Source organism: Acipenser ruthenus, chromosome 17 (assembly GCF_902713425.1).
Source record: "Acipenser ruthenus chromosome 17, fAciRut3.2 maternal haplotype, whole genome shotgun sequence".
NCBI lineage: Eukaryota > Metazoa > Chordata > Actinopteri > Acipenseriformes > Acipenseridae > Acipenser > Acipenser ruthenus.
In genome coordinates, this window is record NC_081205.1 from 33,593,497 (window position 1) to 33,620,803 (window position 27,307).

A 27,307-nucleotide genomic window follows, 5' to 3' on the forward strand; every position below is an offset into this window, starting at 1 on the left:
ACCATGTGCAGTATGAGTGACTGTGCAGGTATCATAGTTTTTTACATCAGTGCTTGATCTGCAATGTGGACATTTGTCAATTCTTACATTTATCTAACCCAGATCATCATCATCATCATCATCATCATCATCATCATCAATCTGGAGGCACTGTGCTATCCTGTAGCAAGCTGATGTAAATGCAAATAGCGATCACCCCTACAGCAAACCCTTCCATTAGCAAAGCCATTTGTTTTGCCTCTGGAACTGCTCGCCCCCGGGAGGCTCTGGATTTATCAAGGCTCTGTAATAACTAATAAGTGTGGTTTGTGCCCAGGCAGTAGAACAGCAGTAGCTCTATAATTGATGACGATTAGTAAGCCTAATAAATAAGTAGGTAAATAATTGATGTCCACAGTCGAGAGTGAAGTTGGCAGCGGGCACCCAGCTGGCAGATTGCACCAGTAACGAACCTCTCTTGGTTTACTGTTGAAATGAACTAGCCTGCCACAGGTCTCTCACACTGCATGTGCATACTGAAGATACTCTGTTACACTGTGTGTGTGTGTGTGTATATGTGTGTGTGTGTGTGTGTGTGTGTGTGTTTATAATACCTCCGCTGACACAAAAACGAAACCAAAAGTGCCATTGCAAAATTAAACTGCTGATGCCTTAAAGAGCAATTGACCCTCATAAAAAACAAAGAGGCCTGTCTGCCTTATTACTTACCCTGGAATTTGACAAATCAACACATACCTGGCTGGGAGGGGTGGAGACAGAACTCCATCTGACTAGGAGGGGTGGAGACAGAACTCCACCTGGCTGGGAGGGGTGGAAACAGAACACCTGACTGGGAGGGGTGGAGACAGAACTCCACCTGGCTGGGAGGGGTGGAGACAGAACTCCACCTGGCTGGGAGGGGTGGAGACAGAACACCTGGCTGGGAGGGATGGAGACAGCACTTAGATGGATGGTGTATTTCTGTGTGGTGGTGGATGGTGTATTGCAGTATAACTCTGTGTGGTGGTGGATGGTGTATTGCAGTATAACTCTGTGTGGTGGTGGATGGTGTATTGCAGTATGACTGTGTGGTGGTGGATGGTGTATTTCTGTGTGGTGGTGGATGGTGTATTTCTGTGTGGTGGTGGATGGTGTATTTCTGTGTGGTGGTGGATGGTGTATTTCTGTGTGGTGGTGGATGGTGCATTTCTGTGTGGTGGTGGATGGTGTATTGCAGTATGACTGTGTGGTGGTGGATGGTGTATTGCAGTATGACTGTGTGGTGGTGGATGGTGTTTTTCTGTGTGGTGGTGGATGGTGTATTTCTGTGTGGTGGTGGATGGTGTATTGCAGTATGACTGTGTGGTGGTGGATGGTGTATTTCTGTGTGGTGGTGGATGGTGTATTTCTGTGTGGTGGTGGTGGATGGTGTATTTCTGTGTGGTGGTGGATGGTGTATTGCAGTGTCATGTTAACCACACTCTTGTTGTCTGTCTCCCAGGGAACTCTTTTATGCTAGATGCTGCAGCTCAAGACATTTTCTCTGGTAAAAATATTTCAATAAATAAATACATTTTAAAAACCCTTAACTCCATCAATAAGTAACAGTCATGATAGTTTTGGTTGAACTAACATGGGTTACTCTTAAATATAACGCTGTGCTTCTGAGTGGCTTGGGAATGCCATTTATATTAATAACACAGCCACCCTGATCTTACTCTGAGTGGATTGGGAATGCCATTTATATTAATAACACACCCACCCTTATCTTACTCTGAGTGGATTGGGAATGCCATTTATATTAATAACACAGCCACCCTGATCTTACTCTGAGTGGATTGGGAATGCCATTTATATTAATAACACACCCACCCTGATCTTACTCTGAGTGGATTGGGAATGCCATTTATATTAATAACACAGCCCACCCTGATCTTACCCTGAGTGGATTGGGAATGCCATTTATATTAATAACACACCCACCCTGATCTTACCCTGAGTGGATTGGGAATGCCATTTATATTAATAACACAGCCCACCCTGATCTTACTCTGAGTGGATTGGGAATGCCATTTATATTAATAACACACCCACCCTGATCTTACTCTGAGTGGATTGGGAATGCCATTTATATTAATAACACAGCCCACCCTGATCTTACTCTGAGTGGATTGGGAATGCCATTTATATTAATAACACACCCACCCTGATCTTACCCTGAGTGGATTGGGAGTGCCATTTATATTAATAACACACCCACCCTGATCTTACCCTGAGTGGATTGGGAATGCCATTTATATTAATAACACACCCACCCTGATCTTACCCTGAGTGGTTAACAACCAGTGTGAAATCTGCATATGTATAAATGAGTTCTAGTAACAGGTGTTTATATAGTATCATATAGATGTTTGCTAAACTGAAACCAAGTAGACTGAAAACTAGACAGAGAGCATGCTGCAGTTTTGTGGTCTGATACAGACTGTACGTCACACCATTCAGTTTTATATATATATATATATATATATATATATATATATATATCTAGAGAACCGATTGGTAAGGAACATTTTTAACTCAAATTACTGAGTCATGTACTGATGTATTATCTGTCCCATATACTCATCAAGCTTTCTTTATTTATCCTCGGATGGCTGATCCCAGTTTCAGCGAAGGCAGCAGGTGCGCCGGGGTCCAGCAGTTCATCACAATTTAAAAAGCAATTCTCACCCATAACCTCAGAGAACTGCTTATTCTGAAGAAAAAAATAAATAAACCCAGCTCTGAAATCCTGAGATTTTCATGTAGCCTCTGCAAAGTAAAAGCGTTTTCAACTGCTAGTCTCAAATCCTCTCTCTCTTTCCTGATTCCATTGAGATGCATTGGACTCCTATCCGCTGGCACACTGCAGTGCCTCTGTAGTTTCGTTTAGTCTTGTGAGTATCACCTCCTGTATGGGGCACACTCAGATTTACCTAATACCTACAACTTTACAACTGGATTCAGTTTTAGATATGCACTTAATAAAGAAGGCAGCTTGTGTCAGAGAGGAACGGGAGTCTGTAATGTATCCAGGGTGGGTGTGGCTTGGTCACGCTGCTCCTTCGAGAGAGGAACGGGAGTCTGTAATGTATCCAGGGTGGGTGTGGCTTGGTCACACTGCTCCTTCGAGAGAGGAACGGGAGTCTGTAATGTATCCAGGGTGGGTGTGGCTTGGTCACACTGCTCCTTCGAGAGAGGAACGGGAGTCTGTAATGTATCCAGGGTGGGTGTGGCTTGGTCACACTGCTCCTTCGAGAGAGGAACGGGAGTCTGTAATGTATCCAGGGTGGGTGTGGCTTGGTCACACTGCTCCTCTAAGAGGAACAGATTGTTGTGGGCCGTGGTGTGACATCACGGTGCCACCACGCTAATGTGTGGGAATCGGGGAGAGAGAAAGAGACAGCATTTAAAGTATACTTTTTAAAAGTGTTTTTTCTACCTAACAATGAAAGAAGCATTGAAGTGACACCACACTTTTTGACTTGCAGTCCTGATGAGATGTGAGGCAGCCAGTGTGTGTGTCAGTGAGTGTGTGCGTGCGTGCTGGTGTGTGTGTGTCAGTGTGTGTGTGTGAGTGTGTGTGTCAGTGTCAGTGTGTGTGTCAGTGTGTGTGTGTGAGTGAGTGTGTCAGTGTGTGTGTGCGTGCGTGCTGGTGTGTGTGTGTGTCAGTGTGTGTTAGTGTGTGTTAGTGTGAGTGAGTGTGTCAGTGTGTGTGTGTGTGTCAGTGTGTGTGTGCGTGCGTGCTGGTGTGTGTGTGTCAGTGTGTGTGTGTGAGTGAGTGTGTCAGTGTGTGTGTGCGTGTGTACTGGTGTGTGTGCGTGCGTGCTGGTGTGTGTGTGTGTCAGTGTGTGTGTGTGTGAGTGAGTGTGTCAGTGTGTGTGTGCGTGCGTGCTGGTGTGTGTGTGTGTCAGTGTGTGTTAGTGTGTGTTAGTGTGAGTGAGTGTGTCAGTGTGTGTGTGTGTGTCAGTGTGTGTGTGTGTGTGTGTCAGTGTGTGTGTGCGTGCGTGCTGGTGTGTGTGTGTCAGTGTGTGTGTGTGAGTGAGTGTGTCAGTGTGTGTGTGCGTGTGTGCTGGTGTGTGTGCGTGCGTGCTGGTGTGTGTGTGTCAGTGTGTGTGTGTGAGTGTGTGTGTCAGTGTCAGTGTGTGTGTCAGTGTGTGTGTGTGAGTGAGTGTGTCAGTGTGTGTGTGCGTGCGTGCTGGTGTGTGTGTGCGTGCGTGCTGGTGTGTGTGTGTCAGTGTGTGTGTGTGAGTGTGTGTGTCAGTGTCAGTGTGTGTGTCAGTGTGTGTGTGTGTGAGTGAGTGTGTCAGTGTGTGTGTGCGTGCGTGCTGGTGTGTGTGTGTCAGTGTGTGTGTGTGAGTGAGTGTGTCAGTGTGTGTGTGCGTGCGTGCTGGTGTGTGTGTGCATGCGTGCTGGTGTGTGTGTGTCAGTGTGTGTGTGTGAGTGAGTGTGTCAGTGTGTGTGTGTTCAGGGTCACTGCTGCAGCCTGCCTGCTTTTTTATTTTTACTTTATTTTGATTAGAATTATTTTCAAAGTGTATTCCTGTTTAAGGTAATACAGTGCAGTTCTGCGCTCTCTGCTAGTCCATTGCTGCTGTGACACAAGGCTCGTGTCTTGATTGGGTTCACTCGCATGCAGGCTGTGTTAATTGATGCTGAGGGTGAGGGAGCAGGGAATGGTTTCTAGATGTTCATTATGCAGACAGATGAGTGCCCGGGAGAGACCAGCCTGTCTGTGCGACCCTTGCTCTCTCAGGCACAGGTGTCTGAGCACATAAACATCTGCTTCACTCAAACATTAAAAACAATAGATGTAGCATCTGGGTGTCCTACAAAAGCGGCTTTGAGTTAATGGCTGTAGGAGTTTATAAGATATGGTAGAATTGATGGACCAACTGAGTAATCCATGACATTAAGAAGATGTAAAAAATGAATTACTCCTGTAGTTTTGTAACATTTGTATATTTTATTTCAAAACAGAGTTTAGAGCCAGACAGGTGCTGACTAAAGATAGGCTTTGCTTTGTTGCTGCTCAGTCTTTAGATTTAGGTATAGAAATGGCGTATGTATTACTGGAGCCTGTAAATGTAGTAAATAATAATAATAATAATAATAATAATAATAATAATAATAATAATAATAATCATCATTTTAAAATAATAACACAGAAAAAGGGAATAACTAAACACAGAAAAAGAGAAGCCCTACTTCTAAAGTTTGAAGATGCATGGTGTTGGTGAATGCTCTGAACAGATCACATACCATGCACTCAAAAACAAGTGTTTGGAAAAAACAATTTGAAACAGCATAACATATATATCAAAAACACAGTCATCAATAACAAGTGGAAGATGAACGATCTTGTGATAGGACGCATGAATTATTCATGTCAACAAGACATTTCCTTAAAAATAACAGGTAACAGACTGCATTTAAATGCTGGCGCAGACTGCTAATGGAAACGTGCTGAGATGTAACAGCTTGCTCGAGTCCTGGGGAAATGGTCCCAGATTTCAAGCTCCAGGTGCCATCTTACAAAGAGACGAAGGCAAGGTCTGCATCGATCCGGCCATTCCCCTTTCAGCCAAAACTAGAAGAGCAAAGCAGAGCGTGTCATTTGCGTCTGTGCTGGCTGAGCCTTGGAGCCGAGCTGCTCCACCCTGCTGCTGACACTGGAACCGGGAGATCCAGGAAGCTGCATATCACAGCCCGAACTGCGCTGGAGGTTTTTTGGATTCACTTTGTGTCGGTTTCTGCCATCGTCTCATACCACCCTGTGGCCTCAGTAGAGCTCTCACAATCATGTCGAAACCCTTAAGTGTATCAAGCACACCAGAAAGTAACCATTAACCTCTCTGCCCAGCAGCACTCTACTCCTGGGATATGTAAGAGATTTTACATTTGCTAAATGTGTTATTACAAATGTTCTGTTTTATTCCAGTCACTAGTAAGCAGGTCACCTTTACGACAGTTATTATCTGTAGTGCAATATACAGGATGGGGTCTATAAGGGAGGCTCTAGGACTGTAGAAAGTGGTAGCAGAAGGACTGACAATCTAATTTTGGGGAGCAAGGGGGCTGTGAGAGGCTGGGAAAGGGGGCTGTGAGAGGCTGGGAAAGGGGGCTGGGAAAGGGCACTGTGAGGGTCTGGGAAAGGGGCTGTGAGAGGCTGGGAGAGGGGGCTGTGAGAATCTGGGAGAGGGGGCTGTGAGGGGCTGGGAAAGGGGGCTGGGAGAGGGGGCTGGGAAAGGGGCTGGGAGAGGCTGGGAAAGGGGCTGTGAGAGGCTGGGAGAGGGGGCTGTGAGAATCTGGGAGAGGGGGCTGTGAGAATCTGGGAAAGGGGGCTGGGAGAGGGGGCTGTGAGAATCTGGGAGAGGGGGCTGTGAGAGGCTGGGAAAGGGGGCTGGGAGAGGCTGGGAGATGGGGCTCGACGATGCCAGGGCTTGGAGTACAGCAGGCTGTAAATGTTGTAATCATGTGACAGATGTGTGTGGCTGTTTGGACCGAGTTCAGAATGCCTCATCCCAGTCTCCCGAGCAGTGAAGTGCAGAGCACACAGAGTCTTGTGTGGGCCAGGCAGCAGGGTGAACGAGACCATTAAACAGAGTGCCGAGCGATGAGACTTCGAGCAGTATCATTCTGTTAGCTCTGCCTCTGAACGTTCAGTGATGGGTTATTGTTGAAAGGTTGGTACTGCTTCTTAAAAGCCTGGTAAGTGCACATGAAGCACGGGTCCCTGTATTTCTTTATTAGGACCGGGTGGGTGGGTGGGTGGGTGGATGGCACAGAGAGAGAGATGTTCTCAATAAAACGAGGACAGAGCCACCTATAAATACAGGGATATAAATACAGTGCTTCTGTAATAGTTTTTTCCTTTTAAAGAGATACAATGCAATTAGTTTCAATCCCCCTAAAAGCAGTGTGTGATCTGTGCTCGGGTATTACTCATCCCACTTCTATCTATCGAGCCTGGCTGAAAGAGCTCATGCCTCGTGTCCACCCCGCCGCTTCACATTGCAACCTCCCCAATGCCAAGCTCACAGAGGTGTAGCCATACACAGTGCAGTGAATGGCACGGTGTGCAGGTGGCAGTGTCTACCTTGATGGAGTGCTTTGCATGATGAATGACAGCTACCTTTTCATCCTCATTACTGTTGTGCATCATACATACTGGAGTAAATGCCAGCCTTCACCAAACTGAAAGTCATCGTGGTGACTTTCATACATCACAAACCGTTCTAAAAGACAAGCTGGACTTCCTTCTATGTACTGTGGAGTGTATATTGTACACTGAATACTGTATGCTGTATGCTGTCTCAATTAGCCAAGGGAGAACGTGGATGGAACCTAGACACCCTGCAACCAAAAAGATTACTTACTGTCTGAGCTAAAGGGAAAGTTTGCAAACTTAGCTCAACTCTGTCAACACTGCAGATCTGTGTACAGGCCAAGGAAAGATAACTCCACTCACAACAGCAGACCAGTAAATTAATCTAATACACTAATATCTTTGCCATTGCTATCCCAGAATAGTCTTTCTTAGACGTTACTTGGTGCTGAAGGTGTTAACTCTAGAGATGGATGGATGGATGGATGGATGGATATTCAGCGCACTTTAGCCTCCAGCTCTGGCTGTCTCTGGACCCTTTCCTGTGCACTTTGCAGAGGTAGAGAGCAAGCTTTTCTGACAGCAGATTCTAGCAGTGGAACCAGGTTTAAGTGTAGCCTGCTAGAATAAGACAGGGGATCTCAGCGAGCTTTTCTGACAGCAGATTCTAGCAGTGGAACCAGGTTTCAGTGCAGCCTGCTAGAATAAGACAGGGGATCTCAGCGAGCTTTTCTGACAGCAGATTCTAGCAGTGGAACCAGGTTTCAGTGCAGCGTGCTAGAATAAGACAGGGGATCTCAGCGAGCTTTTCCCTGCTCTTATTGTGTGTCTTGCAGGGGGTCACCTGAGGTTAGCACAATGTGCCCCGTCTTTCCTGGTTCTTGCCACTGTCGGGGGCTGCTTGGAGGGTAATTGGAAGGGCTTGTAGCTGGAATGTAAAGTGTGGGATTGGGTTAAACATGTACAGTGACTTCACACTCCAAGGGGAATTCTTAGTTGCTTTTCTGAGATTTGTTTGAGCAATCGGCAAGGCACAAATCCACCAGGCGTGTTCATGCTTGTGCAAGGACTTGACTTATTTCCATCATGTCTTGGCAACATGCATTTGAAGACGTGTTTATGACAGGCTAATGGTTAGAACTGAGAGACTGGAAGGCAGTGCCGTTCTTGGTAAGAGCTGAGGGGCTGTGAGGGAGGCAGTACAGAATGGGTTTATGTTTTGCTAGTAACTGCAATTTCAGATCACTTGCAGATCCAACCTCTGGGGCTGGTGAAGTTACAGTTGCACCTGTACCCAGTGTGTATTTCACCCAGATGTTGCTAATGTGAGACCTCACGTCTTGTGCGGGGCCCAGGGTCCAGCCATATACAAGATATCCCGGAATTAGCAGCAAGTCTTAATGTGTGGAGGCACAGAAAGGTCATCATCAAGGCAACAGAAGGTGGTTGCCAAGAAGCGACAAATGCTGGAAGGTGGTGGCTCTTTTTGTGATGAAGTGGCAGCTCTACCATTAGAAAGGAGGAGGGCTTTGCAATGAATTTGTGATGAAGAGGCAGCTCTACCATTAGAAAGGAGGAGGGCTTTGCAATGGGTGAAGAGGGTGTTTGGGTAATTTTGGTTTCCACAGTAACCAACGTATATAGCGGATGCTCTGGGTCCCTTTACAAGCTAATCAGGTGGACTGTCTGTGTACGAGCTTGGAAAGAAAGCAGTGCTGTGTCTTGGCTGTGATTACAGTGCCTCTCAAACAGTGCCCTTAGATTATTGTTTTTTTTCAGGCATTCATTGATTCTGCTTTCTGTTTTTATTTTTCAAGTTTCCACATGTCAAGGTACCTGTAATAATTCCCCTCTCACGGTGACCCAGGAAGTAGCTTCCCATCTGTTGTTGCGGCCCCTCCCCTATAGATGGTAGAACTATAATAGTGAGAATTGAATTCGAGAGAGTGTGGAATTAGAGGAGACAACCCCTTCCCCTGTCGTAGAGCAGCTGCTGCAGTATAACCTCTGCTTAATCAGCATGAAGAGAGACTGTTTAATTGCTCTGTGTGTGTGTGTGTGTGTGTGTGTATATATATAATATATAAATAATATGAAGCGAGTAATGAAGCGATAATATGTTTGCTCTGTCGTCATGGTCCCTGTAGCCAAAGGCTTCTAGCCATGGAGCACATGGTGCACATTCAGTAGCATATGGTGGCCCCAGTCCCGTGTGTTTTGGATGGAAAGGCAGAAGGATGAAGGCTGATGCAGCGTCCCATATGTATAAACAGGCTTACAGGAAGGTGTTCAGATGGAGCATCACCGCTGGCCTGGCATGTGGGTGCTGTTCCCATTCCAGTTAGGCACACTGTTGAATTTGTTGTTTGCACATCCTGTCCCGAGGTTCTCCTGTAGTTTGTCATTGGTTCCGGTCTGTCTAGATCATTTTTAATGGGAAATCTCTGCTAGAGTTTAAGTACTTTGCCAGTAATTTGCATACCACACTATCAGTTCACAGGTAGATAACAGTGATTCCACCTTTTCTATGGTAATTACTGGTGTAATAAATGTGTAATTAGCGGGGAATGGACCACAATTACTTACATCAGCTAACAAGATGTTGTTCATAAGGGAATTTCCTAACCTTAACCAGTAATTACCATAGAAGAGGAGAAACATTTGGCAAGTAATAATACCAAAAGGATCTTCAACTGATTGAACTGCCCCTCCTTTCCAGAAAGGAAGTGTTTCAAATAGTAGAACCACTGTATCCAGTCTGCTCGAGCTGGGCTTGCTTGGGGACACAATGCACAAGAAGGCTGCTGGATTTGAGCGTGAGGTTGTCCTGTAGTTTCTAATCCGTGTCAGTGGGTATACTGACATGCATACAATGACACAGCCGCTTATTAAAGGAGACAGCATCCCTTTGTGTACAAACTAAAAACAAATCGTGTTCCATTTACTGTCACAAGTCATTTGGGTAGGTGGAGGCAAGACACTGCCAGTGCTAATCCCTCTCTGCTGTACAGATGAGCAACGTGACTCCTGGTTAGCAGTCTGGTCCTGTCTATCACTGGAATAACAAAAAGAACCAAAAAAACCCCAAAATCTTCATATGTGAGCTAATGCTGCCGGAGAGAGATAAAGATGGCTCTTTTGTTGAAGCTTCAGATGTGCAGGATGCAGACAGATTCTTGCTGCCTTTGTGTACGAAGCACCAGCCACGCTACTCCAAGCTACACATGCTTCTGATGCATCTGCTTGACTGCTGTGTGGTGATGCACGCTGTGGCTTTGAGAAGATACTGATTAGAGAGAACATCTTTTTTTTTTTTTTGATAAGCACTGGAATGTGCATTTGTCAGCTGATTTAAGCAGTGACAGATGTACCAAAGTTATACAGATGACTGCTTCAACCATCTCTTTAAGGCATGCAATGCTCCAGAGAGGGTCCCCGTTAAACCCATTAAAAACATTGCTTTTCATCAACCCTCGATGCAAAATGTCTGGAACAACGCAGGGAAACCAGGACTTATCTTTACAAGCGTCTTGCAAAGAATAGATTGATTATATCAATGAGGGCTCCATACTGACTGTACCCCACTGTTTAACATTGGACTCCCTGTAAAATAATAGATTGATTGTATCAATGAGGGCTCCATACTGACTGTACCCCACTGTTTAACATTGGACTCCCTGTAAAATAATAGATTGATTGTATCAATGAGGGCTCCATACTGACTGTACCCCACTGTTTAACATTGGACTCCCTGTAAAATAATAGATTGATTGTATCAATGAGGGCTCCATACTGACTGTACCCTGAATCTATAGCTGCTGGTGTGGGTGGGCAAAGGCAGAGAAAACCAGTAAGGCTCTTCTTTATAATTCAAACTGAGCTAATGCAGAACCACTCTGAGTTAACGTTCAGTTAGAATTCAGTAACAGTGGAAAGTGTGGAATTCGCTAAACAACTCCCTGGAATGACAGCGACTGTGCGGTTACAGGGACGTAAACACTTAACATCTTCATTTTGATGCTTGTTGCAGTGTAAATGCCAGGGATGACAATCGAACTGCAAGAGAAAGCTAATAGTTTTTTCTTAAGATTTTCAGGTGCTAAATTAAAATTTTAATTCAATTTTAAAAAAGGAGGGGTAAGTAGCTGCTGTTCTCTCCCCACCCTGTCTCTGTGAGGTCTCTGTGAAGAGACTGACACACCTCCATACATCATCAGTGCACTGCACTGCACAAACTAGGAGAACAGACAAATGAAGACATCAGACACTGATAATCACTCAAACTGTAGAGTGGCTGGTAGATCATCAGCCTATCACAGAGCGTCTTGCTAAGTGTTACATGTCTGACACTGGCATTCTCACTTGGAAAATGTCTTGTGTCAGGCATGGCCATGGCCTTGGAGTTGCAGCTGGTTTAGGGGACTGGAGCCCCAGGGGGCCCAGCAACCCAGTGTGACACAGTGAAGGTCAAGATTTTCCCGCAACTAAACCACTCGGTCCATGCTAGATTCTTCAGGTCTAGTTTATGACCAGACAAAAAAAAGAAAACCTGTGGCACAGAAATGCATCGTTCAACACCCAGGGGGATCGTTACAGCGTTCTGTCAGCTGTGTAACTGAGTTTGTCAAGTGGAAGGATGTAAACGGTGCAAAAACAAAATCTCTCTATCTCTCTCTCTCTCTCTCTCTCTCTCTCTCTCTCTATCAATCGATCAGTCGATCAATCGATCTATCTATCACCGCCCACGTACGCTCTCGTCAGTCTAAACCCCGTTAGGAGTAATCAAGGCACTATAAAGAGCAGTCGTGTCTCTTCAGGTGTGCTGCAGAGCCGCACTCTGTGACCTGCCTTTACTCCAGCCCTCAGATCTGACGCCTCCAGGTCCCCCGTAATTATGCTGCAGAGAAGGCTCTTCTGTTTCCATGGCAACCTCAGATAAGCTCAGTAACATTCTGAGCCACGGTACCTTTTATTAATCGATAATCAGCTGCTTAGAACAGATTATTATTATTATTATTATTATTATTATTATTATTATTATTATTATTATTATTATTAATAGCTCCATGACCGGGACATAGTGCAGAAACAGAAAACAGCTACATTTTGAATTTCTGTATTGATTGCTGATTTGGATTCATGTATCTGTTTTCAGTCCAGTTTCTTGAAGGGTTAACACACAGTACACACTTCATAGTGATCAATAGCTTAAGCAGATATAGCACAGTCAAAGCTTATCATTAAATCATTTGCTTAATCATGTTGAAGTTTACCTGTATTTTTTTCAGTTTTGCATCATGCGTTTACTGTGCTTTACCACAGCATCCCCCAGTAAACGTGTAACTGCATTCTTGTGCACTCTGTTAAAGTCTCTTATCACGTACAGTACATGCCTGTGTTCTGTTGACACTGTAGTTCAATAGTAAATGCATCTTCACTGCACACCAGCACCCGTAGCCAGTGCCACCCACAGCAGTTCCCTACATTATTTTTTTTTAAGTATCATCAATTCGTTTTTAATAACTCTCTTTTAGAGACAAGAACATCTCATTTGTCTGGTAAGGCAGGAAACTAAACAAGCATAAATATTAATGTGTGAAGGAGAGCAGTGATTAAAAACCCATTGCTTAGTCACCCTCTGACAACTTGATTGGTGGATGAAGCTTTCTTTACTTAAAAACAACACCACACACATACATATATATCAGAGGATGTTTGGAGTCCCATTCTGACATCTTCATTGGTATCCTCCAAATCTCATTCAATTGTTCAGGGTGCCTTAGCTGATGAATTAGCAGCTACTTCTCGCCTGTAAAGAATACTGTTTAGTGGACAGTGTTTCTGTTGGTCGATCCTGGACAGAGCCCCAGTCCTCCACTTGGTGCCCTGTGCTTGGCTGGGACTCAATCTTGTTGTGCACGGGAGCTGTGGGCAGCGTCACTGCAGAGCCTCTCCACAGGAGCACAAGTTTAATTTTTGCTTGATGTTTCTCATGCTGAGCAGGCAGTGTTGTCTTGTTGCTGCCCTGTTGCACTGGCAGCAGGTAACAGCAAGCGCTTGACTGTACGAACACAGGGGAGTCCACCACAGAATCTAGACAGCGAGGATACACCTGCACAGTCCCGGGATTCAGCGGGTTATACTGGATCAGAATCTAGACAGCGAGGATACACCTGCACAGTCCCGTGATTCAGCGGGTTATACTGGATCAGAATCTAGACAGCGAGGATACACCTGCACAGTCCCGTGATTCAGCGGGTTATACTGGATCAGAATCTAGACAGCGAGGATACACCTGCACAGTCCCGGGATTCAGCGGGTTATACTGGATCAGAATCTAGACAGCGAGGATACACCTGCACAGTCCCGGGATTCAGCAGGTTATACTGGATCAGAATCTAGACAGCGAGGATACACCTGCACAGTCCCGTGATTCAGCGGGTTATACTGGATCAGAATCTAGACAGCGAGGATACACCTGCACAGTCCCGTGATTCAGCGGGTTATACTGGATCAGAATCTAGACAGCGAGGATACACCTGCACTGTCCCGGGATTCAGCGGGTTATACCGGATCAGAATCTAGACAGTGAGGATACACCTGCACAGTCCCGTGATTCAGCGGGTTATACCGGATCAGAATCTAGACAGTGAGGATACACCTGCACTGTCCCGGGATTCAGCGGGTTATACCGGATCAGAATCTAGACAGCGAGGATACACCTGCACAGTCCCGTGATTCAGCAGGTTATACCGGATCAGAATCTAGACAGTGAGGATACACCTGCACAGTCCCGTGATTCAGCGGGTTATACCGGATCAGAATCTAGACAGCGAGGATACACCTGCACAGTCCCGTGATTCAGCGGGTTATACTGGATCAGAATCTAGACAGCGAGGATACACCTGCACAGTCCCGTGATTCAGCAGGTTATACCGGATCAGAATCTAGACAGTGAGGATACACCTGCACAGTCCCGTGATTCAGCGGGTTATACTGGATCAGAATCTAGACAGTGAGGATACACCTGCACAGTCCCGTGATTCAGCGGGTTATACCGGATCAGAATCTAGACAGCGAGGATACACCTGCACAGTCCCGTATCCAGGTGCAGTACTGCCCTGTTAATCTCTGAAAGCTTTAGAGAACATGCCATCAAGTTCTGTGTATTTTAAACACAATCAGAATTGTTTTGATATATTTGGGTCAATATTCAACTAGTTCATTGCTACCAAAGTAATTGCCTTTTAATTACCTTTCATACACCACATCGCTGCACTCTCACTGCTGAACGATTCTCCACTGAATACATTAGTATTCTTAATCTCCTCAATACTGCAGTGACTTTCTTATGTAAAGTTACTTCTAGCCACAGTACTAAACCATCTGTAAAATATAAAAATTACTAGAGCAAAGCCATTTGATGCCTAACATTTAAAATCACTATTTGCAATTCTCTCTTTTTTCAATTATTAGGAATTGCTTGTCAAATTGCCTCATTATTTTCAGTGTTTAAATCTAGGGTACAGTGATGAAGTAATAGTAACGTTTCATTGAGCAGGCTGTGCTAACAGCTTTCAATGCTGCTTTTTGTTTTATTCATCTGGAATATTCCAGCCGGATGAGAGTAAACAAGTTTACCTTTTTTTAAGAGCGGGTCACCTGACCCCTGCTTGTGAAAATTAACTCTTTGTGTGCTGGAGCACTGCTTACAAAACTGGGGTTACATCGTTTTGAAACCAAGCAGCTCCAATCAGGCCTCAGCTTGAGACTTCCCCCGCTGTCCAGCTGTGTTCTCTCTCCTCCTGAGCGCAATTCAATCAATAAACCTGCTGCTGTTGGACTAAAGAGTGAAATGTGCCATCATTCATTCTGCATGCCTAACACTACATGGTCAATGAGCTTCTCTGATGAATAACTCAACTCTGGTTGAAATGCATGCGGTGTATACTTGGGAATATTGGACAGACTGTATAGGCATGCATAGATGCAGTATGGTATGTCAGTCTGAACTCTATAGATCCAGTAGTACTATTCCTCTTTCAGACTGTACCCCAGGGGAATGGTGTATCTTGCTTTGCTTGGCTGGTGCACAGTTCAGTAGCAGGGGTTATGTGTCTGTATGTGGCTGTGCTGTACAATGTCTCAGTGTTGTTGCCGGCTCTGTTCATAGTGCTAACTCTCGTCTTGTCTCTGCAGTCTGCACGGTGAAATGCCAGAAGTTCCTGATCTCCAGGGTGGGGGAGGACTGGATCTTCCTGATCCTGCTCGGGCTTCTGATGGCGCTGGTGAGCTGGGCCATGGACTACGCCATCGCTGTCTGTTTGCAAGGTGAGCCGGGGAGGGGCTGCTGATTGCATTGGGTTAGAGTAAGAGTTAGAGTTCCTGTACAGTTTGTTCATTTGAAAGGCCAGTCAATGCAAACCACATTTACAATTACCCAGCGTGGTTATCAAAGAACCCCTTAGGAGTGAATGTGAATAAATGTTGCAAATGGAATTAATAACATGCACATTTTTTGCACATCCCCTATTAAACAGTGAGCATCTTCTGATAACATTGTCCTTTTGTAGACTGTTTTGTTTCCCTTTGTAATGCGGGTGAATTCCCTGTGGAGCCCTTCGTGTGCATTAGTGATGCTCTGGTCGTGGATGCGTTGAAAACATGCCCTTATCAACAAACTTCAGAGCTTGAGTGCAGCATACAGAATGTCCTAGCTCTGCATCCTGCAAGGATGAGCACGCTGTGCAGCATACAGGACGTCCTGCAAGGAGGAGCACGCTGTGCAGCATACAGGACGTCCTGCAAGGAGGAGCACGCTGTGTAGCATACAGGACGTCCTGCAAGGAGGAGCACGCTGTGCAGCATACAGGACGTCCTGCAAGGAGGAGCACGTTGCTTTCTAAACTGTGTAACTCACTGTGACCCTCCTCAGAGTGTATGCACAGTACAGTGTGAATGTTCGAGAGTTTGATGGCAGAGGCGTTATTCTCAGCGGGCTCTGCTGGTGTTAAGATGGAAGTTGTTGTATTTACATGAGCCAGATTTCTTTGAAAGAGTAGCACCACCTTGCTTAAAGCTCGAAATAAAATGCTTTGCTCACAAAATCAAACGAACAAATGGCCACTGGTAATAATACCCTGCTTGAGCAAAGTGTCTGTGTTGAATTCATGTGATGAGGATCATGAAGCACCTGCTGGTTCCCGAGAAGGGGCAACAAGTGGTTTCTTCGAGCATTGTTTCATTTCATCTACACTCAGAACCCAGCCATTCCAAACTCCTACACCTCAATTTCTGCTGGTACAGGGTGAGAAAATGTGGCGTTTCTGGCAAGTTGGAGACGTGATAATAAGCATGTCTGCAGGTTTTCTATACATTATTAATACCCAGAGAAGAGAGCGCTACATTCTACTTGTGTAATATCTTACAAACAGAGCCCAGGATAGAGGGGGGGGGGGGGGGGGGGGATCTATACATTATTAATACCCAGAGAAGAGAGCGCTACATTCTACTTGTGTAATATCTTACAAACAGAGCCCAGGATAGAGGGGGGGGGGGGATCTATACATTATTAATACCCAGATTCTAATACTTGCAGATTCTCAGAGGACAGCTCTCGAAATTACATCTCATTTTAATCTTTATTTCTTCTTTTTTTATTTTCCTTTTCAAGAAACTGCTGATCAAACAGACTCCACAGAGTCATGAGGGGCAGTCAGAACGTTGCTGCTATTTGTACAAACATGACTTGAATTGGTCCTGTTGACACTTTCTAACATGCCTTGATATTGCATGCACTCCTATCATATTGAGGTTTGGCTTGTTTTTACTCATTGGTCTGACTGGCTGCTATCATGCTGGCAGGGTTGTGTTGTTGTGCCATGTTCATTTTCTTCACCTGCCTCTATACTATACCATGAAGCAGATGAAGCCGACAGAGCTTTCTATTCCAGTAATAGGAGAACAACACAGACCTCATCACTGTTACCTGCTTATGAAACCACACAGTCCACTCTGATCGCTATGAGCTTTGTCTAGCGTTGTATCCTGCTGCAGGTTTCACTGGCCCAGGATCCACCCTCTGCTCATGCAAAGGTAATGACTCTTTAGAATGCATTAAGAGGGTTGGCTCTCTGTTACCACTTTTTATTAATGCTATCAGAGTTATGTTTCTCATCACATAGACCTGTGCTATAAGAAATGTTGAGCAGCAGAAATGACTATACTACCCCTGGATCAGTGTCAGGCCAACTTTTTTGTAGAAAACCGCAGTGACATTTCAAGTAGCAGCAATTGAACCCTGTTAGATTTATTTAACCTGCGTGTGTATGGAATGGCTGTCCATGTTTTCCGGTTCTGTGAGTTCCCTGTACTGGTGTTTTATTGTATATGCTGGCTCTCAGATCCATTACCCAGTACTGAGTTCTTTCATTTGCTGAGTCACAGGCTCACAATTAGGGTCGCTGGTTGCAACACTCTGTACTGTGATAGTCAGTTAAGTTTATCTACTAATGACTCTGACTTCTGAGTTTGGTAGAAAATAGACTCTTAGTTCACATAGAGTTCGATATTGTCGTAATGACAATTGACTATTTATACTGTGTAGATGGAAGGAATGTTAAATAAATAATCTCAAGCCTCTGAATTTTCCAGCCACACTGATGTTCTCTGTGGCAAATTGAGAGAGAATGCATTTGGATTGGCTCACTTAGTCGATAAGCCTGGCTGAATATGCATAGCTTGTGGGTGGCTCCTACATTAGCGAGGAGAGTTTTCACTTAAATCTGTACAGAGCAGGAATTAAATACGTGTTTAATTAATTCTAGCGAGGCTCGGAGTCCCCCAAGCCAGTCTTAAGGACATTCATAGTAGCCTTGTCCTCGGCTGAACAGCGTGGGACGCTCGCTCGTCCTTTTAAAAAACATTCTCCTCTGCTTCATTAGCTTTGGTGGCGTTTACCGTCTCCTCCTGTTCTCGTTTTTGATGTGGCCGTCAGGCTTTTCAAAGGTTTGATTCGGGTTACAGATAAGCCACTCAACATGGAGGAGAGAGAGGCAGTCCAGGGAGCCCGAGATCCTCTCTCTCTGTTCCACCGGCACATAGCAGATGATTATTTTACATTTTAAACCACCTTCGTTATTACACTTTTTCTACCTCTGTTTCCTGAAGTTCAGCGTTGATTCCCAGTGCTCTTATACCCACACACCCACACAGCCTGTGCAGAAATGCAGCATGCCTCTAGAACTCTGTAACTTCATGAACATCCTATCAGAAAGGGAGCTGCATACTAATGCTGGCTTTGGTCAGCAGCCAAGGACGGGATGCCTTTCTTTCTGAGAGAGGAGCAGTGTGACGGAGACGGAAATCCACAGAGTGGGAGGGAAAGAGAATCAGGAACAGCTCCTCAGATATGCCTTTTAAATCTCACTTGGTGTTTGATGTTTGTCCGAGCGTTCTCCTGTGTGTACATACGAGAGGTGCACGGGCTGCACTCGTACATACGAGAGGTGCACTCGTACATACGAGAGGTGCACTCGTACATACGAGAGGTGCACGGGCTGCACTCGTACATACGAGAGGTGCACTCGTACATACGTGAGGTGCACTCGTACATACGAGAGGTGCATGGGCTGCACTCGTACATATGAGAGGTGCACTCGTACATACGTGAGGTGCACTCGTACATACGAGAGGTGCATGGGCTGCACTCGTACATACGAGAGGTGCACTCGTACATACGAGAGGTGCACGGGCTGCACTCGTACATACGAGAGGTGCACGGGCTGCACTCGTACATACGAGAGGTGCACTCGTACATACGAGAGGTGCACTCGTACATACGAGAGGTGCACTCGTACATACGAGAGGTGCACGGGCTGCACTCGTACATACGAGAGGTGCACGGGCTGCACTCGTACATACGAGAGGTGCACGGGCTGCACTCGTACATACGAGAGGTGCACAGGCTGTATCTCTACAGTGTTTTTATGCGTGTGTGTGTGTCGGGAAGTGCTGTCAAAACCATGAATAGCAATTGCCTGAGGAATCAGATAAAGTGCTTTGAATGTAAACTGGTTATTATACAATAAATGACACACACTGTATGTGGGACCGGGGACATGGGTCTCTTATGAATGGTCTTTGCATAGCAGAGGCATCTGAAGCAGGATTGATTGTGTAAAAGCTGTGTGTTTGTGACCAGTTCCACTTGGTCCTTACAGCCGTGTACAGGAATGTGTTTCTGAGCTCATGTGACATAGTGGAGGTGCTGTTTGCTGTAAGGTTGTTGGGGGGGTGGGGGGTGTTAAACCACATCAATGCACAGCACTAAGTGCCCCCCAGTGCGGGGGTGTTCTTGTTTGGTTGTCTTTAGCATTTCATTTCGTAATCTTGTACTCTGCAGAATCTCAGTTAGCTCTGGACTTAAGAGTTTGTCCTGCAGTGCGTTTACTGAAGCCGTCACTGTGTGCTGTAAACCCGGACAAAAATAATACACTTTCAGCAAAACAGACCTGGTGCGTTTGTTTGTTTGTTAATTGTGTTTGTCTTCATGACAAGGAGACATTTTATTTGAGTCCCCATCTGCCCCTTTATGTAGTAGTTACTGTATGTCTTCACTGTACTGTACATAACAAAAATGTAAAACAAAAAAACTTCAAACTTCCATTTAGTGCACAACTAGATAAGCATTCTCAGACTCTCAGCAGTAAGGCTTCACTTTGATCCCTCAGTCATGTCATCTGCAGTAAGGTTTCACTTTGACCCCTCAGTCATGCCATCTGCAGTAAGTTCACTGTGTTGTTCCTCTCTTCTCTTACAGCACAGAAATGGATGTACGGTGGGCTGGACAGCAACGTCTTCCTGCAGTACCTGGCCTGGGTCACCTTTCCCGTGGTCCTCATCACCTTCTCCGCGGGATTCACGCAGATTCTCGCTCCCCAGGCAGTCGGTAAATACGCAAGCTGCTGCTGCTGCTTCTCAGCATCAGAGTCAATCAAACACAATGCACAGCTCCCCCTCTGTAGCAATGCCATGTCCTTATAGAGCTCTGTGGCAATGCCATGTCCCTATAGAGCTCTGATGGGAATGCCATGACCCTATAGAGCTCTGCTGCAATGCCATGTCCTTATAGAGCTCTGTAGCAATGCCATGTCCTTGTAGAGCTCTGTGGGAATGCCATGTCCCTATAGAGCTCTTGCTGCAATGCCATGTCCTTATAGAGCTCTGCAGTAATGCCATGTCCTTATAGAGCTCTGTGGGAATGCCATGTCCTTATAGAGCTCTGTAGCAATGCCATGTCCTTATAGAGCTCTGTAGCAATGCCATGTCCTTATAGAGCTCTGTGGGAATGCCATGTTCTTATAGAGCTCTGTAGCAATGCCATGTCCTTATAGAGCTCTGTGGGAATGCCATGTCCCTATAGAACTCTGTAGCAATGCCATGTCCCTATAGAGCTCTGTAGCAATGCCATGTCCCTATAGAGCTCTGTAGCTTGTAGCACCACTGGCATGGTAATGCAGACCAGGCCTTGGGAACATGTTCTTAGCTTCAGAGGGAGGGAGCTCAATATTTATTTGGATCAAACCAGTGCATTGTTGATGTTGTGTTACTGAATTAAAATCTCTCCAATAAAGTCTCTCCATAGTTTGCCCTGCTAATTCGTTTCTAATGCATTCGGCTGCACAGAATTTGTAGAATGAGCTGCCAGAATTATTTTATAAAACTGTATTTGCAATGCGTCATATGGGACAGAGCCCGTCAGACGCTGGAGTATATCTTGGTATGCAATTCATTCCCTGGAGTGGCCTCGACATTCAGCAGCACCCTCGACATTGCACATTTTTTACTGCTTCTCTTAAAGACGGGTCCTGTTGTTGAGAATAGATTGTTTTTTTGTTTTACAGACCTGGCCGTGTACAGTCTGTCTGTTCTTGCTTCACTGCAGGCCTGGCCTTTCCTCCAATTTTATTGTATTTTTTCCAGAGAACTGAAACTGTCATAAAATTGTGCAATGGATTGGAATAGACAAGGCCCTCCTGGGAATATTGCTTTGTCAATACGCTGGGCTGGTGACAGCTACTATCACTGTCATTTACAGACTGATTGCACGCCTCGGCAAAGCTGATAAATCTACAAGGATTGGCAAAGTGATTCAGGGTCCGGGAGACTGGAGAGAGAGGTTATCTTAGCCTTGGATCAGAGTTTATCTTTCTGCATGTCTGTCAGCAGACAGTAGAGTGCTTAGCATAATCGTACAATACATAATATCTAAATCTCCTATCACAGATCACAGCTGGATACAAAGAATCATAGTGATCCAAATACATAGCGACTCGTTTTTCTTGTCCAAAATTCAGATGTGTGCAAACATATTATTTAGGTATTATCAATCAATCTTTATTTTATATAGCGCCTTTCATAGTGGACCACCATCACAAAGCGCTTTACAAGATGCAGTAAGAACAAGAAAATCCATAACACTTCAAATACAGAGAAATGCATAATACATTATATACAGTGTAAAAAAATGCCTAATACATTAAATACAGTGAAAAATGCATAACACATGATATAGTAGCATAATACATGAAATAGTAGCAACAACACAGCAGCTAATAGCAGATCGCAGGCTTAAAGAGCATGGAAAACAAGAGAGAACAAGTGGGTCTTGAGAGTTGATTTGTGCAAAGTGGTTTTTAACATTATACAAGTATAGATAGATAGGAAAAAAGATAATATCTGAATACATTTCTTCCCATGGTTTAGATTCAAAATGAGCTGTAATGTGGTAACTGCGACATTAGTGTACAGAATAGAGCATACAAATTTGCATTAGGTAACAGCAATCGGAAGCCACCAGTATGGTTGAGTTCAGATACTGAGACACTGCTGGTGGTGTATCTACAGTAAGTGAATCCGAGTAGCAGACGCGGCTGGTTATTTTCTACAGGAGGTTTAGTATCTGTTACTGCTGGTGGTGTGTTCAGATCCGGTTCAGGTTCAAGTGTGCTCTCCCCGCAGGCTCTGGGATTCCCGAGATGAAGACAATCCTGCGCGGGGTGGTCCTCAAAGAATACCTCACTTTCAAAACCTTCGTGGCCAAGGTGATCGGCCTGACCTGCGCCCTGGGGAGTGGTATGCCCCTTGGGAAAGAGGTGAGACCGGAGCTTGGGGAGCCCCTGCTGGGGGAACCACGTGGGTGTGCAGTGTTGCGATGCATCCAATAGCCAGCGTGTCCACCACTCAGATCTCTAGCAGATAGTGCTTTTACTACTGCTAAACTTTCGACCAATCGCAGCCTTGCAGAGTCTGTATCCAGGCAACCGCGTCCCTGACTCTATCCAGAAGAACACAGCCAAGCGGAACACACTTCTGTTCCCGAGCCTGGCCTTGTAAATGAGATACTGCTGGGAGAATGGATTGCTGTTTACCAGGGGAGGGCTTTACACCAGGCTATTAAACTCATATCGGGAGTTCTGTCTACTCTTATTGAAGGCAAAAGTGGAAAAAGGTTTGCTAGAATAGAAACTTGAACTAAATAAAACAAGATAAGCTCTGAGTGGTACAATACTGATGTCCCCCGTGATGGAAATACTCTTTTTGCATTGAAATCCCTGTGTGTCATGTGCATGCAGTAATGTACGCATCTTATTTGTTATGAAGTTAAACCAAGGGTGAAACATCTTGCTAGGTGTATCCGGGTGCTAAAACCTGTTAAACCACTTTGGTGCATGCATGCAAAAGCCTGTATCTGTCCATAAACTGCAACCTGGTCTGTTAATCAACTCTGTGAAACCATGGCCAGGGTTGAGTATCACTAGAGAACAGCAACGCTGTGTCTAAACTACAGCATAAACGACTTTATGACAAATGAAAGCTCCCGTGGCATCGTGTATCCCTTGTGAGGCGACACTCGTACCCCCACGCGCAGGAAAGGCAGAAGAAGGTGACTGGTATCCTACCAGCAGAGGGCAGTGTGGAGACACTCTCTATAGCGAGGGATTGAGTCCCTGTTGAAAATTGAATTGCTAATCTTTCAAGTCTCAAGAGGTATATTCCAAAAACAATTGTTATGGTCCCCTTTGTGATGCAGAAAAGCTAGTTTCATAAAAGCTGAACTCAAATATTTATTGGGGTTGGGTTTAGGGTTTAGGGGTTAGGGTTAGGGGTTAGGGTTGGGGTTAGGGGTTGGGGTTGGGGTTAGGGTTAGGGGTTAGGGATGGGGTTAGGGTTAGGGGTTAGGGATGGGGTTGGGGATGGGGTTAGGGTTAGGGGTTAGGGATGGGGTTCGGGTTGGGGTTAGGGTTAGGGATGGGGTTAGGGTTAGGGATGGGGTTGGGGTTGGGGTTAGGGGTTAGGGATGGGGTTAGGGATGGGGTTCGGGTTCGGGTTAGGGTTAGGGATGGGGTTAGGGATGGGGTTAGGGTTAGGGATGGGGTTGGGGTTGGGGTTGGGGTTGGGGTTAGGGGTTAGGGATGGGGTTGGGGTTAGGGTTAGGGTTAGGGATGGGGTTGGGGTTGGGGTTGGGGTTGGGGTTAGGGATGGGGTTAGGGTTCAGGTTGGGGTTGGGGTTGGGGTTGGGGTTAGGGTGCTAATTTCCATAACGTTCCCATTTGTACTCTTTCTCACACAGGGTCCGTTCGTGCACATAGCCAGCCTGTGTGCGGCACTGCTCAGCAAGTTCATGTCACTGTTTGGTGGAATTTATGAGGTAAGAGAACTAAGAAGCCAGCCCCGCTAGTGCTACAAACAGCGGGAGGAGTGGCAGCAGAAACACCTGCACAATATATTTCAGTCCCACACCTCCAAGTGCAGAATAGAGGCCTTTCAATGCTGTTCTTTTTTATATGTAATTTGAATGTTAACTTTGTCAGTGCTTCTATGACCATTAAAGACCACGTCAATGGAACCCAGAGGCACGCTTGCATCCCCTCCACTTGACGAAGAAAAACTATTTTAATCAGACCCCCCAATTTGGGTCAGAGCCGACCTTACAGTATGTGCTGCGGTGTGCGGTATTACTCGGGGTGCGAGAGGCCCCCGGGGGTGTGGGATTGCGGTTCCAATGTGGGGAGCGCACTCTTCAATAAGAAGGGACTCGCTCGCTCACTCACTCCAGCAGCTTTATGACAGAATCACTCACCATAGTGAAAAGAACTCTATAGTACATCCAGGATGCTTTAACGTTGAACACTGCAGACTTGTATACAGAGCTAGGGAAGGTAACTCCACTCACAACTGCAGACCAGTAATATGTAGATCTAAATTTATATTTATTTTACTTATTTATTTATTTTTAGTAAAAGACACTGAAGCTGTTTCATTAGTTGTCCAAGGCTGGTCTTTCTGTAAAGTTGATGAAAGTGTTAAAAAGGTTTTTCTTTCTGGCTCACTTGCTGTCACGGGAGGAGAGCTTTGAAGGGAACAAGGTAGATACACACTTACCTTCTCCAGTCAAAGATTATTTGTGTTCTTATTCTCATTTTGTGATTGTTTAGAGGCAGTACTGTGCTCTCTATTGAAGCCCCCAGCCCTGCTCTCTGTTGAAGCCCCCAGCCCTGCTCTCTGTTGAAGCCCCCAGCCCTGCTCTCTGTTGAAGCCCCCAGCCCTGCTCTCTATTGAAGCCCCCAGCCCTGCTCTCTAGTACAGCTTGCAGCTCTGCTCTCCGTTGAAGCCCCCAGCCCTGCACTCTGTTGAAGCCCCCAGCCCTGCTCTCTGTTGAAGCCCCCAGCCTTGCTCTCTGTTGAAGCCCCCAGCCCTGCTCTCTATTGAAGCCCCCAGCCCTGCTCTCTAGTACAGCTTGCAGCCCTGCTCTCCGTTGAAGCCCCCAGCCCTGCTCTCTGTTGTATATCGCATTGTGAGACCTGTTCTGCAGTGAAAGTGACCGGGTGACCTGCAGATATCACACCAGGGACACAGCAGAGGCACTGGGATTAACACCTCACTGAGCTGCAGTCAGGCTGCTCTCACTGTCCAGCCCTAGAGGGAGAGCCTGTCCAGATACACACATCCCATCTGTGAGATCTGGAAAGAGCTGAGGTCGCTTGCATGCCCATCACATGCATATCATTATGTAGAAAAACAAAAGAGAAAAACATGAGCTGCACGATTTCCACCATCTGTCTGTCTGTCTGTCTGTCTGTCTGTCTGTCTGTCTGTCTGTCTGTCTAGTCACTTTGTAGTCCTTTTGCATGATTATCGTTGTATTGCTAGGCAGGCAGACAGACAGGCAGGCTGTGTTTGCTGACAAGCTCAGTTGTGTTTTTCAGAACGAGTCTCAAAACATCGAGATGCTGGCAGCGGCCTGCGCTGTGGGGGTCGGCTGCTGCTTCGCTGCACCCATCGGTGGTGAGTCCCTCCCCGCTCCACTCCCCATTGAGAAATGCATTCCCGTTCTCTCTGAATGTTAAACGGCACGGGGCTCCTGTGTGATCCCTGTTCCTGTCTCCCCCACAGGCGTCCTCTTCAGCATTGAAGTAACCTCCACGTTCTTCGCTGTCAGAAACTACTGGCGAGGCTTCTTCGCAGCCACCTTCAGTGCCTTCATCTTCCGAGTGCTGGCTGTCTGGAACAAAGACGAGGGTAAGGGCTGTCTCAGCCATGCTGCTTCTAGCTGCACCGACCGACGTGTGAGCCAAGCGAGGGTGCCAGTCTGCCACTTCCCAATACATCATCTCACCATCGATCTCTGTCTTTATTATGTCATCTGGAGCTCTGGACATAGAGAACAATGAGCCACAATGAGTGTGTGTCTGTGTCCGTTTGCCTGTCTGTCTATGTAGTTAGCTGGCTTCTCTGAGTAACACTGACCTCATGCAGTACATCTGCCTTTCATCTGATGCTGTCTAGTTACCTGTCCTATCCGACCAGGTCACAGATACAAGCGATCTAGTAAGGATGTGGAAGAAATGCTATTAATACTGCTTGACAACAGTAAGTAAAGGCAATCAAAGTTATTTATTAAAGCGTACATGTATCAAACATTAGCCTCATCGGCTTATTGCTAATACAGACCTACACAGTGTGGCAGGGTAGGGGGAGGGTGTGTGACAGGGCAGAGACCCCACACACTAAGACATGTGTATTGTGCGGCTGCCTATGCACAGCCACATGCTAAAGGCATTGTTTAAGGGTTTGATTGTCTGATTGAAGTTTGGAATATGGCCAGGTGGTAACTGAGTGATTGATTGTCAGTGACCTGCTGGTCACACCCTAGAAAAGGAACAAAGGATGCATGTTTGGTGTGAGTTTGTGTAGGAGAGTGTGAAGCTGAGAAGGAGGGAAACAGAGTGAGAAAGGTCCCATGATAGCTGTGCTTGGGTGCTGTTTAGTTTATTTTGAGTTTTTATTTGTGTGCAGTGTTTTGTTCAAACTGATATTTTGTGTGTGTTTTGGGTTTTGATTGTTAAATAGTAAAAGTGTGCAGGAATGCTGAACTTGCTGTCTGAGTTGCTATTTCTGACGCTGGCCAGCCTTGACCACTTTATCACAACAGTTACTGAAATCTACTCCTGGACGGAATACACTAGTCATCTAGTTTAAAAAGAGTTACAGTATAGGAACGCAATGTCTACCTGCACGGGGTGTTCTTTCAGGAACATCTCTCCAATAGCCCAGTGAATGTCTCGAGGTTCAATGTGTTTATATGCTACAGCTCCAACTCCAGGGTGAGGCCCTTATGTGTACAAGCCTAATTGGTTCCATTTCTGTTTGTGTTGGGCATTGATTTGCTTAGAATACAGTTGCCATCACTACCACCTCATTATCACTTCAGTCTTGTACTGTTCACTGTGCCACGTACGCAACCTTGACTGGCTTGTTATTGTCGTCCCCACCCTCTGTACATGAACTTGGCTGACTGGTCACATGACAATGGCAGCACAGAATTGGAGCAGTATGAGGTGTGTGGATCCAGTCCTTTGCTTCCACTGGCTCTCTTCTACCTGGTCCCTATGTTTTATGTTTGTATGATATTTCCATATGCTATTGTACTTCCACTGTCAGTTCCTGTGTGTCTTCACCCAGGTGGGTTGCTTATCTGAGTCTGGGAGTTGGGTCTGTGTCGAGGTCCAGCACTGACTCATCCATTGTAATCAGGGGGAGTTGGGACTGTAGCACTGACTCATATCCATTTTAATCAGGGCCAGCTCTGTTAGTTTGATTTCATTTATCTGCCTGTAA

At 45.8% G+C, this 27,307-nt stretch overlaps 1 protein-coding gene across 4 annotated transcripts in view; it reads left to right on the forward strand.

Annotated features, from left to right (window-relative positions):
• LOC117423348 (chloride channel protein 2-like) overlaps positions 1-27,307 on the forward strand; it is a 112,795-nt gene that overhangs the window by 48,483 nt on the left and 37,005 nt on the right. For all 4 annotated transcript variants that reach the window (XM_058990452.1, XM_034038966.3, XM_058990453.1 and 1 more), the window contains exons 3-8: positions 15,326-15,457; positions 19,947-20,075; positions 22,148-22,281; positions 23,760-23,837; positions 25,396-25,474; positions 25,583-25,708. In XM_058990452.1, the coding sequence (XP_058846435.1) occupies positions 15,326-15,457; positions 19,947-20,075; positions 22,148-22,281; positions 23,760-23,837; positions 25,396-25,474; positions 25,583-25,708 (678 nt within the window). The remainder of the gene's footprint in view (positions 1-15,325; positions 15,458-19,946; positions 20,076-22,147; positions 22,282-23,759; positions 23,838-25,395; positions 25,475-25,582; positions 25,709-27,307) is intronic.